General features: G+C 40.9%; 1 protein-coding gene across 3 annotated transcripts in view; it reads left to right on the top strand.

The window, feature by feature from the left end:
* Positions 1-2,252: 2,252 nt before the first annotated feature.
* CUBN (cubilin) overlaps positions 2,253-13,207 on the top strand; it is a 222,911-nt gene continuing 211,956 nt past the window's right edge. For 2 of the 3 annotated variants that reach the window (XM_075125892.1, XM_048838028.2), the window contains exons 1-7: positions 2,253-2,410; positions 2,562-2,691; positions 3,058-3,150; positions 4,203-4,241; positions 4,939-5,040; positions 6,387-6,490; positions 11,722-11,848. In XM_075125892.1, coding sequence (XP_074981993.1) covers positions 2,292-2,410; positions 2,562-2,691; positions 3,058-3,150; positions 4,203-4,241; positions 4,939-5,040; positions 6,387-6,490; positions 11,722-11,848 — 714 coding nt within the window. In that variant the 5' untranslated portion in view covers positions 2,253-2,291. The remainder of the gene's footprint in view (positions 2,411-2,561; positions 2,692-3,057; positions 3,151-4,202; positions 4,242-4,938; positions 5,041-6,386; positions 6,491-11,721; positions 11,849-13,207) is intronic. The other variant, XM_075125891.1, reaches the window with a different exon arrangement.

Below are 13,207 nucleotides of genomic sequence, written 5' to 3'. Positions count from 1 at the left end.
GCTATGTGGAAGGTCTGGATTATAAGTAGGGTGTCCGCATATGACAGACCTGGTGAAGGAAAGCCCTTGCAGCACACATGCATTGAACCAGCCTGCTATGAATTTCACTGGCTCAGATAACCAATACCTCCCAGTCTACAGGGGCTAAAACACCAGGGACAAAACACCTTTGTTAGCAGAAGTGAGACAGACACCAGGACAGGTACTGAAAATGGGGACCTCCCCTAGTTTCAGAGACACATAATAACTCTTCCTGCCCTGTTGTTTCCAAAGGGGCTGCTCAGGGATAACTGAATGAAGAATTTGGCCTGCAGAATCTTTATTACTGGTGAATACGCAGAGGCAGCCGAAACACATTTTGACTCTTCTATTCCAAGATGTGGTTTCAGCTCCAAAAGGGAGGGAAAAAAATAAAAAATATTAATGGGGGCAGATCTTCAGCTGATGTTAGCTGTCATAACTCCCTTGAGGTGAATGACAAGTGACACCAGCTGGGGCACCACCCCCGCCATTTATACCTGTACCCTAGGCCCATTTGTTCTGCAAGAGACAATGACCATGGTGCCGCCTCCATGCCATTTTTTACAGAGTCACTTCTGCGAGTAGAGCCTCCCTTTGAATTCTTTCATTGATTTTGATGCAGTGTCATCCGTGGTTAAAACTACCAAAGCAACCCAAATGTTTTTAGATTTGTTGTTGTTTGCACCCTATGGATTTTATACTATGGGTTCTTAAAAACTATTTTTTAATGTTTGTAGGCACAGAAGCAAAATTAATAGTTACATATTCAACCACGAGGAAAGGTGAGGGGGAAAACCAGAGAAAATATTGTTGAAAAGTGTTAGGCACTGTATAAATTCATTCTGAGGGTCTGTTTATTTAATGTGTCCTCAGAAACGTTAGTTGGATAGGCAAAGTGAAGTGCTACACTTAATGCAGTAGCATTTACCTATCTGTCTCTAATGCAATAACATTAGAACACCACCTACGATCAGTTCCAAAATTTCAAGGAATGTTCCAGTCATCGATGAGCAGAACCCTTTTGCTTTTGGTGAAAACTGACAGGGAGAAGATGGAGAGCAGAGGGAGCCTCTTGTATCTGATTCTGCAAGCAAGAGAAAAGAAATAAGAATTGTGTGGGGAGGGGACTCGCACAGAGACCCTGGCATGCGGGGTGAGGGGGGCGGAATGGGCGTGCCTACAGAACCCCTGGCAGCTGGGAGAATGGGCAACTATGGTATGGGGGCCAAGGGGTATAGGAGGAATAGAGGACAATGAGAGGCACACAGGGCCCCTTGATGGAGGAAAATGGGGGGAAATAATATGGGGAAAGGGGCAAGGGAATCCAAAGCCCTTGGCATGTCAGAGAGAGATGAGGAGGAGCACACAGAGCTTCTGGCATGGGGGTGAGAATATGGGATCCTTATCTGGGGGAAGAGGGAGGAATGGGGGACTCACAGAGCCCCTGGCATGAAGGGGAGAGTTGCTGGGAAGCTCTGAAGCAGAGGGGCATAGGAAGGTGGCTAGGGAGCTAGTGGGGGTGGGGAGGAGAGAGATTGGAAGAAAGCAAGAAGCCTCTGCTGTGTGCAAAAAAACAAGTGCAACCATCTAGTTAGTATCTGTTGATTCAGTCACAAGTCAACTTAAAACAACCATATTTGGGTAAAATACATATTTTGTTGTTGGTGTTCAGTTTGATTCTGTGTGTTGCTATCAGATCACTCCTGTCATTTCTCCAATTAATTATTTTAGGAAGGGTTGGAAACTTCTCCTTTTATGAAAATAGTCATTTGGTGACCAATGTGACTTTGACATTCCATACCGGCAATCACCTGGGATTTTTATTGATGCCAAGATCCTGAAACTTGCAGTGAAACATGCAGTAGTGCTGTGATGTTTCTTTTGCCTAGTCAGCTACATATTTCAAGAGACTTCAGTAGTGTTTCATTGTTGCAAAGGTCAAAGAGATAATGATTAAATCAAGGGAGATTGTTTTTATCACTTGAGTTTTTCTTTTTTTTTAAAAAAAAGAATAGGAAAATGTCAAAGTTTTTAAAAAAGGGAAAAAGTCCATTTCATTTTTAGGTCATTTATATATTTTCAGTACTTAGGTGTATTAATTCAGTTATGGCTCACCCACTCTGGAGCAAATAAGCAGAGTGGGCACTACTGCGAGCGTACTGAGGATCTTGCAAGAGCAAAGTGCACCTGTTAAGCTCTCAAAACTAACACTCGACACTGGAGGTTTCAGTCTAACTTGCCACACGTCCCAGGAAGGCTGGCAGCAAGCAATGCTTTGGTCAGCTTCTGTCCCTTGGCTTCTGGCTGCCTTATTAATACTTTCTGGATTAAGCTGTGAATCCAAATATTATGAAAAAAAGAGGCAGAAAAGAAGCATTTCTGATGAACAGTAAGTACCATTGTTGGTGTCACTTACAAATAGATCTGTTCACATGGTGTGGTTTTAAATACCAGGAATGGGAATGGCTCAAATAAATTTATTTACAAAGTCTTTGGCAGATATGTAGCTAAATGCCATCTTCTCTTCTTTGATACAACAGGCCTCGCATGACCTCAGAAAGGGGGAATTTAGTGTTTCATACAGGCGCTGCCAAAAATATTGAGTTTAGAACCGGATCACAGGGAAAAATAAAAATTAATGAAGATGACCTCGCAGAGCTTTTTAGTCAGGTGGTATACTTACTTATTCTTATTAAATGTTCACCTTTTTGCTTGCACAATTACAGTTTAATTTAAATTTACATGCTCGCAAAATTTACCACAGGAACTGTTTCAGGTATGGCAATGGTTTTATTACTGTTAGCATTGCTGACATCATTATGAGATGATCATGAATTATTACAGACCCATAAAGAAATTATGTAGCTATATAAAAAATTAAGAGGCAGTTGCGTACACTATGTAACTCTGTTATCTCACTGAACTTTATCATAAAATACTGAGAAGATCCAACTTTCTTCAGCAACTGAAAAGACAAAATGATTGTTTCACATAGGTTTCTAATACACTAGAACTAACCTTTTTTTAAAAATTTAGATCAGGAAAAATAAAGATGAGATTCTAGAAGTGAAAAGAAGCACTGGTGTCCTTCAGAATTTTTCAAACCAGATCACTCTGATTAATTCCAAGGTAAGTCTCACCTCATGTCACATTTTCAGTTCCTGATTTTCAGTTCCTCATATCATCACATCTTCATGATTTCTCTGACTGTTACCAGTGATGGGCCCAAATCCTCCACGGAGAATTGCATGGGCTTAGGAAAAAAATTAGAATAATTTGTATGGGTCTGATCCAGCGCCCAAGAACCAAGATAAAATCCTGAAACTATGGCTCTTCTTTTTGGCTCATCAGCATCTGTGCGTACCTAATCCTGAAGGTCCTACTCAGGCAGAGACCCCAGTGCACTCAAAGACTGTAGGAATGGGCCATATATATCTAATACAACAAGTGTTGCACAGAGTCAGCGTTCCATATGTAGAATCATGTGTCTAGTGAAACTAGAGATGGAAAAGGCCTCGTAGGTCATTTTTCCCATCTCCTGCGAATGCAGATGTTTTCCCTACAGTGCATTCTGGAATCCTATATTCAGTTCAGTTGTAAATCACTCCAGTTATGGAGTTTCCACAATTTACCTTGGGGAAAATATTCCGGAGTCCATTTGAAATTATCCTGATATGTATGCTTCATTTGACTGGGTTCAGTTTCAGTCTGTTGCTTCTAATCATATCCCCTTGGCTGATCGCCAACAATTCCTTTTCCTCCTTTGTGTTCATACCCTTCAAATAGCTGTAGACAGTTGTATCCTCTTTGAGGCCCCTTATCCTGCAAAGATTTCTAAACAGCAAAATCCTATTGAACTACTCAAATGCTTAAAGTTAAACACACGCATAAGTCTCCAGGACTGGGGCCTTAGTTGTTTAATCAAATTTATACATATTTAGGTTGTGATTTTCAAAAGAACATAAGTGGTTTAGATAATGAAATTCTACTGAATGAATATTGGGCACCTTATGCCTCTCTGAAAATTCCCTTTTTGTTTTTCCATATGTGAAAATCCCTCCATGTTTCCTTGGTCTACCAGTGTGTACCTGACTGAAAGGTGCACCCAGTCAGTCCCAGGACACACACATATCAGCACCACTTTAATCCCAAACACATTTGTCTTTGTATATCTGTTGCAGATTGTGAGTCTTGAGGGCAGATTTCAAAACATAGAACAGGTGAGTAATTATGGAACAAACCTAGCAGGTTTTATTAAAAGCAGAAAATGAAGGATGACTGCAAGAATAAAAATAACTAGATGGATTCTGTCCTCCCATGCATCACTCAGGGCTGCTTTTCTCATTAAGAGCACACAGACATGAAGTCACGATTTATAGAGGAGATGAAATACCTTCTTTTCAAAATAAACTCTGTCAGATTCCCCATTCTTTAATTAAAATATCTTTGTAGAGTTAGAAAAATGGCAACTAGATACTAGGGGGGAAAAAATCTCCTCCTTTTATGATCTGCCAAGACTAAGCCATGATTTGGGAACTCAATCTGAGTGTTTGCTTGTATTAAAGAAATCAATTTTAGTTATTAATTGCAGCATGAGTAATGCAGTTGCCATATAAACCATGCATGTGGCATCAAGAATGAAAGTGAGGCCTTTAGCTCTAGAAATATGGGTCCTCTGCTAGTAGAACTAATGAAGACTCTCTATTAACTGTCACTTGTTGTCGAGCTTTTACCCTCTCAGTGGGCGGCAGCCAGCCTCTACAGGGAAACACAATCACAGACAGACAATTACATTATTAGTTACATTTTCGTAGTGCCAATTGTGTGCTAAGCCTTTCGCAGACAAATCTGACAAAAAAGCAGACTCTTTTAAAGACCATGCTAGCAAGTAAACTGATTTCTCGTTCATTGTTTCAGACTGTCCTGAGGAAAGCGTGTAGTAGCAACCCCTGTCAGAATTCTGGAACCTGCCTAAGCCTGCTGGATGCCTTCTTTTGTCTCTGTCCCAGTAACTGGCAGGTGAGTCTTTCAGGCTATTTGAAGACATCCAATACAGATGATTGTCATTATTGTCATCAATAGGGTCCAATTCTGCCTCCTTCACTCTCACTGAGTAGCACCCATAAAAATAATGTAACAATTCATAGAGTTAAGGTAACTCTCTATATGAAGAAGGATGGGAGGCTCTAGATCTTAATGACAGGTTTCAGAGTAACAGCCTGTATTAGTCTGTATTCGTGTTAGTCTGTATTCGCAAAAAGAAAAGGAGTACTTGTGGCACCTTAGAGACTAACCAATTTATTTGAGCATAAGCTTTCGTGAGCTACAGCTCACTTCATCGGATGCATACTGTGGAAAGTGTAGAAGATCTTTTTATATACACACAAAGCATGAAAAAATACCTCCTCCCTCGGATGCATACTGTGGAAAGTGTAGAAGATCTTTTTATATACACACAAAGCATGAAAAAATACCTCCCGAGTGGGGTGGGAGGAGGTATTTTTTCATGCTTTGTGTGTATATAAAAAGATCTTCTACACTTTCCACAGTATGCATCCGATGAAGTGAGCTGTAGCTCACGAAAGCTTATGCTCAAATAAATTGGTTAGTCTCTAAGGTGCCACAAGTACTCCTTTTCTTTTTTCTAGATCTTAAGTAACTCTGTTGTAACTCCACAGACACTCTGTGGTCCTTCTATGAACCTAGCTATTGTATATTCCTGTGTCAATGTTAGTCTGTAGTAAAGCACATCTTTTGAAGATTAAGGGTGATATATCAGTTGCCCAAAGCAATGCAGCTCCTTTAATATCCGACTCATCAGTTGGTATGTTTATGTAAGGCTCTCACACATTTGTCTCTCACACAACAGTGCCCATAAAAGAACCATGGGACAAATTATTTGCTAGTATAAATTGGTGTAAATGGAGCTGTGGAAATTTGCACTTAAGAGAAGGTGGGTCCACCCTAGACCTGAAAAACCATCGCGTTGATATTTTTATCAAAATGGATGCTTTTTTTGCAAGACGTTTCAGAAAACAGTATTTTCAATGAAAAAATATGTTGTTGAAAAGTTTCCAACCGGCTCCATTAGTAACCTAAAAGACGATGGTGAACTCCAGTTTATGTTATCCATATGCTTTCTATACATTTCTAAAAGGTTTTATACCCTGGTGTGGCTGATAAGTAGGGTAATGGAAACAAGACAGAACAATAGCAGTTTGTTATAGTGTTTTATAAGGGAAGCTGTGGTAATAGCAGCCTATGCTTTGTATATCCTCTGAAACACTTCTGTTAAATTTTGGCTCCATGAACCACTTTGATTCTCTGTAATCTGGAAAATACCATGGATTTCTATGTCATCTCAGGGCCCGTTCTGTTCAGTTGATGTTAATGAATGCCAGATTTATGCCGGAACAGCACTCGGCTGCCAGAATGGAGCAACATGTGTTAACACACCAGGAAGTTACAGGTAACTTTTCATGCTCTTACACAGAAGTTCACTATTAGGATCCTCTAACATTTTTATGTCACTTATTGCCACTACAGTGCCACTCCTGGAAATAACAATCTTATAGTTAGGTACTGCAGCAGTTTTCACTCAGAGCATAAAACACTTCATAAATTATGTATCCAATCCTGATGCATGCAAAACTCACTGGAGCCACTGGGACCTTTGCCTGTTTTGAGGCAAGAGGATAAGGCCCATATAAAGATTGTGTAAGACTGTCTTTCGTTCTGGTCCCGGCTACCTTGTCCAGATGAGGAGGCATAACTTGGTGCTGCATGCTACAATAATGGGTGGAGGCTGGACTCCACTCACCAGACTTCCCTGTCGCAGGCCTGGTTTACACTACATAGTTGGGTCAAGGAAAGGCAGCTAACGTCAACTTAATTATGTCAGTGTACACATATGCACTGCAGCCTTACTCCTGCCGATGTACTAGGGCACTTACACCAACAAAGTTATTCCATCTCCACAAGAGGTATAGGGCTTATGTCGGTGTAGTTAGGGTGACACAGTTTCTGTATAGACACCGTGTTTTACTTACATCGACTGTTAGCTGTCTTGCCAATGTCACGGTTCCATGCTTGAGCTGGCTCTCAGCTTCCCACCGCCCCCCCACTGACCCTCTTCAATCGTGGAAGCGCTCCCAGTGAGTACACATGCCACCAACAGGAGGGTAGTGTGGACATCAGCCACCACAGTAATTACTGAGGTGGCTGTAAGTTGACCTAACATAGATCAACTTAAGTCTGTAGTATAGACATGCTCCTTGTGTGCCAGCTGAACCAGCATGGGTACAACCAGATGGAAAACAAGCACAGTACAGACAACCCACACCAAATTCAATTATTTGGAAGTTTCTGAATTATTAAATAACATTTCCCCATTCCCTAGGTTTATCTTCCCCATTAGGGCCGTATCACAGATTGAAGCAAGTTTTTCAATTAAACTAAGTGGGGGAAAATTCAGTGACCCCTTCCCTGCCGTTACGCGCATGGAAATATCTTTGCACTAAAATGAAAATTAAACACTTATCCCAAAGCTAATAAAGTCGTAGAACTTCTCAAATATTTTAGATATCCATTTAAAGTAAGCAATTGATATTCTGCTTGTTTGGTGGCAATTGTTATATAGCTTAATGAAAAATACTACATAATATGAGGGGACTTTTTTTGCCTTACACTGTTGTTAGAATTACACAGTTGCAGAATCTTAACAGGAATGCCCGGGATGCATTTGATTTAGCTCTGTAGTGCTCATTGATGAACTATTAACAGCCCTGGATAAATGTCACATGTTCAACGGGCAAGTTTGCTTGAAAAGATCATTGCAGGTTAATGAACACTGTCTTTAGTGAACTGACACTGATTAACTTAGGGTTGACAGGATGGAATCATTTAATGCTTGAGTATGTTTCATCAGTTAAGGATCTTCAGATATATAAACAACATGTTCCATCTTCCATACATCCACCCCCAACTAAATATGGGCAAATCAAATGACAGATAAAAAGATTCACAAGACTCTAAATCAGCTAATGAGGTGCATTTCAGAACTTCAAGTCCTGCCCCAAAGGACTGATCAAAATCAAGGCATTCAAAGATGCAGAGGACATTCCAAAGAGGAAGAGGTCACCACTCCATTCCAGCTATTCTAGTAAGAGATTAACGTTATAACCCATTTGAAGCTGCTCTGAGCAGGACTTCCTAAAGCTGGTGGCCATGCTCTGGCAGCTTCTGCTGAGTAATAAAACATTGTTGTGTTTTATTGCCTTTAAATACTGATCTTTCCCTTTCTTTAAGGTAATTCTCACAGAATTCCTACTTGTTTTGAATATGAAACAATACTCTGATAGGCATCAGGACTCCTTCACCATTTCACCAAAATCACCACTGTGCAGCTTCGAGCATTAAGGCCCTGATTCTGGAAAGCATTCCTATTATCTCTAAGCTCATGCTTTCCTGAATCAGTGCTTTAAAAAGGTTTCAGAGTAGCAGCCGTGTTAGTCTGTATTCGCAAAAAGAAAAGGAGTACTTGTGGCACCTTAGAGACTAACCAATTTATTTGAGCATAAGCTTTCGTGAGCTACAGCTCACTTCATCGGATGCATCCGATGTAGCTCAAATAAATTGGTTAGTCTCTAAGGTGCCAGAAGTACTCCTTTTCTTTTTGATTTAAAAAGGACACATAAGTCAAGAGTTTGAACAGGAAAAGTACTGTGGAAACATCCAATGTAGTCAGCTCTTTGAGGGAGGGGCTGTGTGCCTCATTCACTGTTGCCCCACACCTTGTGTTGTCAGTGACATCTGCAAAATACCATCATTCTGATTTACAGACACGTCACTGGTGTGTGTGTGTGTGTGTGTGTGTGTGTGTGTATGTGGTCTTACTGTTAGTAGGGGAAAGGATTGGGAATCTTGCTGGGGAAGGGAGCATGGATGGATGGATGGATAGAAAGCCTCAAGGCATGGAGTGGAAGAACTTTGTTTGACAAGAATATTGAGACACGGGTCTTCTCATCAGGTGGTAAACAGGCACATTTCATTATGTCCAGTACTGACTTAACACATGTAAGGGGACAGAGAAACAATGAAGTACGGTCCTGGAAGTTGACTGCCAGGAAATGCCTATTTTAAAACAGTCACTGTAAGTGAGAGACGGGAAGCAGAGTTCTCTCTTTCAGATGGATAGTGGTGGACATCTTCATTTTGTAGTGCACCACCATGCTGTGCTTCTAAGCACAGGAGGAAGGTAGCAAGTATAAGCCACTTTGTGCATAGCCTGTTTTACAGACTGCCTGATGTGGCAGAGAGACCTGCAGAAATGCTGGAAATTTGTCTATTAAAATGAAATTAACGCTGCAGGGAATAGCACACCCTGAGAAAAGTACCATTGGGCCACATTATAACTACTGCACATAGATATTCCTTCTAAAATCTTCTCGCAAGCAATGACAAAGTATTATAAAGCTTTTGGCAGACCAAGTAAATATTTGTGGGGACTAAGATTTTTATGCTGAAGCTGAGAACAAACTGCTTTGCAGGGAGCTCTGGCATGCCATTCAGCCTGCTTGTTCCCTTCTAATGGAGAGCTTTGTATTGTGTCTGGAAGTCATGTATTTACCAGCTTGTTTACCATTACAGAAAATAAGAAACAGAACTTTCAGACTGGTAGCCCCCTATAAGCATGGTGTTCTCGAAGGAACTGAGCAACTGCTGTCTGAATGCCAGTTAAAAAAAAGAGTGACTGACCCAAGTGTGCGACACAATCTGCTACAAAATGGGAAAGTCACTGAACTATAGTGCCCATGCCTTGGAACCACGGGCACCCCCCATATGCTGTCATTTCGATACAGTATTTCTCTTCACTTCCTGTCTTGTATTGTTTGTTCTGTCATGTTCCACCTCAGCAGGGGCTGCATTTCAGCAGCCTAGATTGTACCTTTAGGCATAGTGCACCACCTCCAGAATAGCCCTGAGACTCACTGTGACTCAGAGACTTTCCTCTAGGGCAAATTCCTCCTATCCCCTACCCCCTTGTCTCCTCTTGCTTCAGGAAGTTATAACTTGTTGCAATAGATATAATACCCACATTCAGTTCATCATTCCAGCTTGAGAGGACTGGAAGGCAGGATTCCTGGGTTCTGTTACCACCTTTTCCACTAAAACTTGCTGTATGAACATGCATAAACTGCTTAATTTATCCATGCCTCAGTTTCCTCATCTCCACAATGAGTGCAGGGCTTTGTAAGTTGTTGAAGTGAGTCAGCTGGTCCAGCAACAACAAAAGAGCCAGCCAGCCAGCCAGCATTATTTCTCTTCAAGTCTTTATTCTTGCCAGCTAAAAAATACCCTTCATACCAAACTAAACAAACTGGCTTTTACCTACCTGGGAAAGCAAATAGACAGGCTACAACTTAAGCTTGTGTCTTTCCTCTGACTACCAGGAAGCTCCAGCAACATATCCTCTGTTTCAGCAAAGCACTTGAGCAGGTGTTTAAGGTTAAGCACACACTCAAGTCACTCCCTAGTTGGCAAAGCGGTAAGTGTAGGTGTTTTGCTGAATGACTCGTCCCTCAAGGCCAGATTCTTAAAAGTATTTAGGTGCCTAAATATGGAGCTAGTTATCAAGTGTGATTTTCAAATGTGCCCGAGGTTTGGTGCCTAAATCTCATTGAAATCAGTGGGAGTTAAGCACCTAACTGTGAAAAATCACACTAGCTGTCTAAATACTTCTAAAAACCTGTCCCTCAGTCCCTAGTCTAGCTATGAAAGCGGCAAAGAGTCCTGTGGCACCTTATAGACTAAAAGACGTATTGGAGCATAAGCTTTTGTGGGTGAATACCCACTTCTTCAGATTTGAAGAAGTGGGTATTCACCCATGAAAGCTTTTGCTCCAATACGTCTAGTCTGTAAGGTGCCACAGGACTCTTTGCCGCTTTCACAGATCCAGACTAACACTGCTACCCCTCTGATACTAGTCTAACTGTATTGCTCTATCCAGTACACCTGTGGGCTGTAAGGTAGATGTTAATGCTCCACCACCTGTCACAGTATAATTATTACCTGTCTTACAGGAGGGTTTTGAAGGCTTAGTTTAATGTATGTTTGTAAAGGACTTGGAGATCCTTGGCTGGAAGGCACCATTTAAAGTGCAAAGTACCATTACTGTAATAAAATAGTCACATATGACTTTTGTTGAAAAACAGAATAAGGCCATTGTCATTTCATCTTCTGTCACCATCACGTTTGCTGAGAGTTGTTTATCTCTGGGTAGAGAAAGTTTTCACCTGTTGAAAAGTAAATCCTTTGTGAAAGGCTAATGGGGACTTTAGGGCCAGAAAACTGCTATATGAATACAGTTAATTGCAACCTTCACAACGTGGTAAAGAACCACACTGAAGGGAGAGTCCCAACATCTACACTGGGGAGGAAGGATTTTCCAGTGATTAGTACCCTAACATAGGTGTTGGGAGATCTGTGGCAGAGCAGGGCTTGAACCCAAACTTCATGTGTGACCTTGGGCAGGTCACTTAGTGTCTCTGTGCTCCAGTTTCCCATATGTAAAATGGGGGTATCCTGTCCTATCTCACAGGGAGGTTGTAAGGCTAAATAAATTCAAGACTGTGAGGTGTTCAGATACTGTGGTAATAAGACAGACAACATTATGGCATTTCTCTGTGTTTTCATCACTAGCTGTATCTGTACTCCAGAAACCTATGGGCCCCATTGTACCTCGACATTTGATGATTGCCAAGGAGGCTCTCAGGCTCTCTGTGAGCACGGCATCTGCATAGATTCAGACAGGGAGCAGCCCAATGAGGTAAGAAATGAAGTATGAGTCTCTTTATGCAACATAGTTTCAGTCAGTGTTTAAGAACCCTGAAGAACCAATAAATACCAATTGTACCAATAAGTACCAACCAACTGTGCTCTCGAGGTGAAATAGTGGCCCTGGGCAACTAATCCCATACACAATGACCAAACATTGGTTGCTGCATGGTGCTGAGCATCCCAGTGACCACAGAGGGAACTAAGGGTAATTAGCAACTCCCAAGAGGCACCTGTATCGGGTCCATCATTATCCTCCTTTAAACAGCTGGGAAAGAAGAAACGTTTTTTGAATATTTAAAAACATTACTTGAATCTCCAGTTCTAGTATTGGATATTATTTCAATCCTAACATTATCTGAAACATAGTTAAGAATAACAAACATTGTCGTCACTGCAAGACCCCCATGGAAGGGAAAGCAAGGACTTGGCAATACTATCCCTAGTAGTTTCTGGGGCTGGCAATGTCACATGCACTGTTTACCTGCTGTATGATTATTGCCTGTCTTTCATGAAAATAGTCCAGTTTAGTAACTGTAGGTCTGCATTGAATATTTGGTTAAGGTTCACCATTCAGTTGCTTCTAGGCTATTTTCCCTTTATTTTGTAGATTATTGGTGGGATTTTCAAAAGTTTCAGGGTTGGCTTGACTCTTCTCCCATTAAAGTAAATAATAAAGCTCCCCTTGGCTTCAGCGAGATCACAGTTAATGTTGAGCGCTTGAGAATATACCACCCTAATGTTATTTAATGTTAACTTCAAAACTCTTCATACTCCAATTCTCTGGGACATTGCTGAGACCAAATAAGGATTGTTCTTAAAAATAAATAAATAAATAAATAAATAAAAATCACACTTTAACAAGAGGTTCTGGAACATAACTTCAATCCAAATAAGTCATGCTGACTCCACTGAACACTGCAATTAGTTACAGATGTTAAGAACTGAGTGTGAGTAAAGTTTACAGTAAATATAATCATTGCCCTTAAAGAAAATATGGATTTGTGAATTAATTAGCTATTTACACTGTGTACCTCACACAGATTACTGCACAGTTTGCCAAACTGATTTCAGGTTGTTATATTTATATTGGTCTCTTTACCCTAAATGCAAAGCAAGCTGAGTTGATTGCTTTAAATTATGTTTAGGTACAGTTCATGATTGCTGTTCATTCTCTCTGGTGTAGTTTCAGTAAAATACAGATTCCTTTTGCTTAGTGAAATAATGATGCAGCCTGTTATTGCCATGTGCTAAATGTTCAATTTCAGAGGAAGAAAGATGGGAAAATCTACCCATGACTATGCAAAAGCAAATCACGTGCCAACGTTTTTTTTGGGGGGCAGGGGTCGGG

The sequence above is a fragment of the Caretta caretta genome, chromosome 2, assembly GCF_965140235.1.
Source record: "Caretta caretta isolate rCarCar2 chromosome 2, rCarCar1.hap1, whole genome shotgun sequence".
In the NCBI taxonomy this organism is placed as follows: Eukaryota; Metazoa; Chordata; order Testudines; family Cheloniidae; genus Caretta; species Caretta caretta.
The sequence above is the reverse complement of the archived record's forward strand: the minus strand, read 5'-3'. Positions and strand labels throughout refer to the sequence as shown.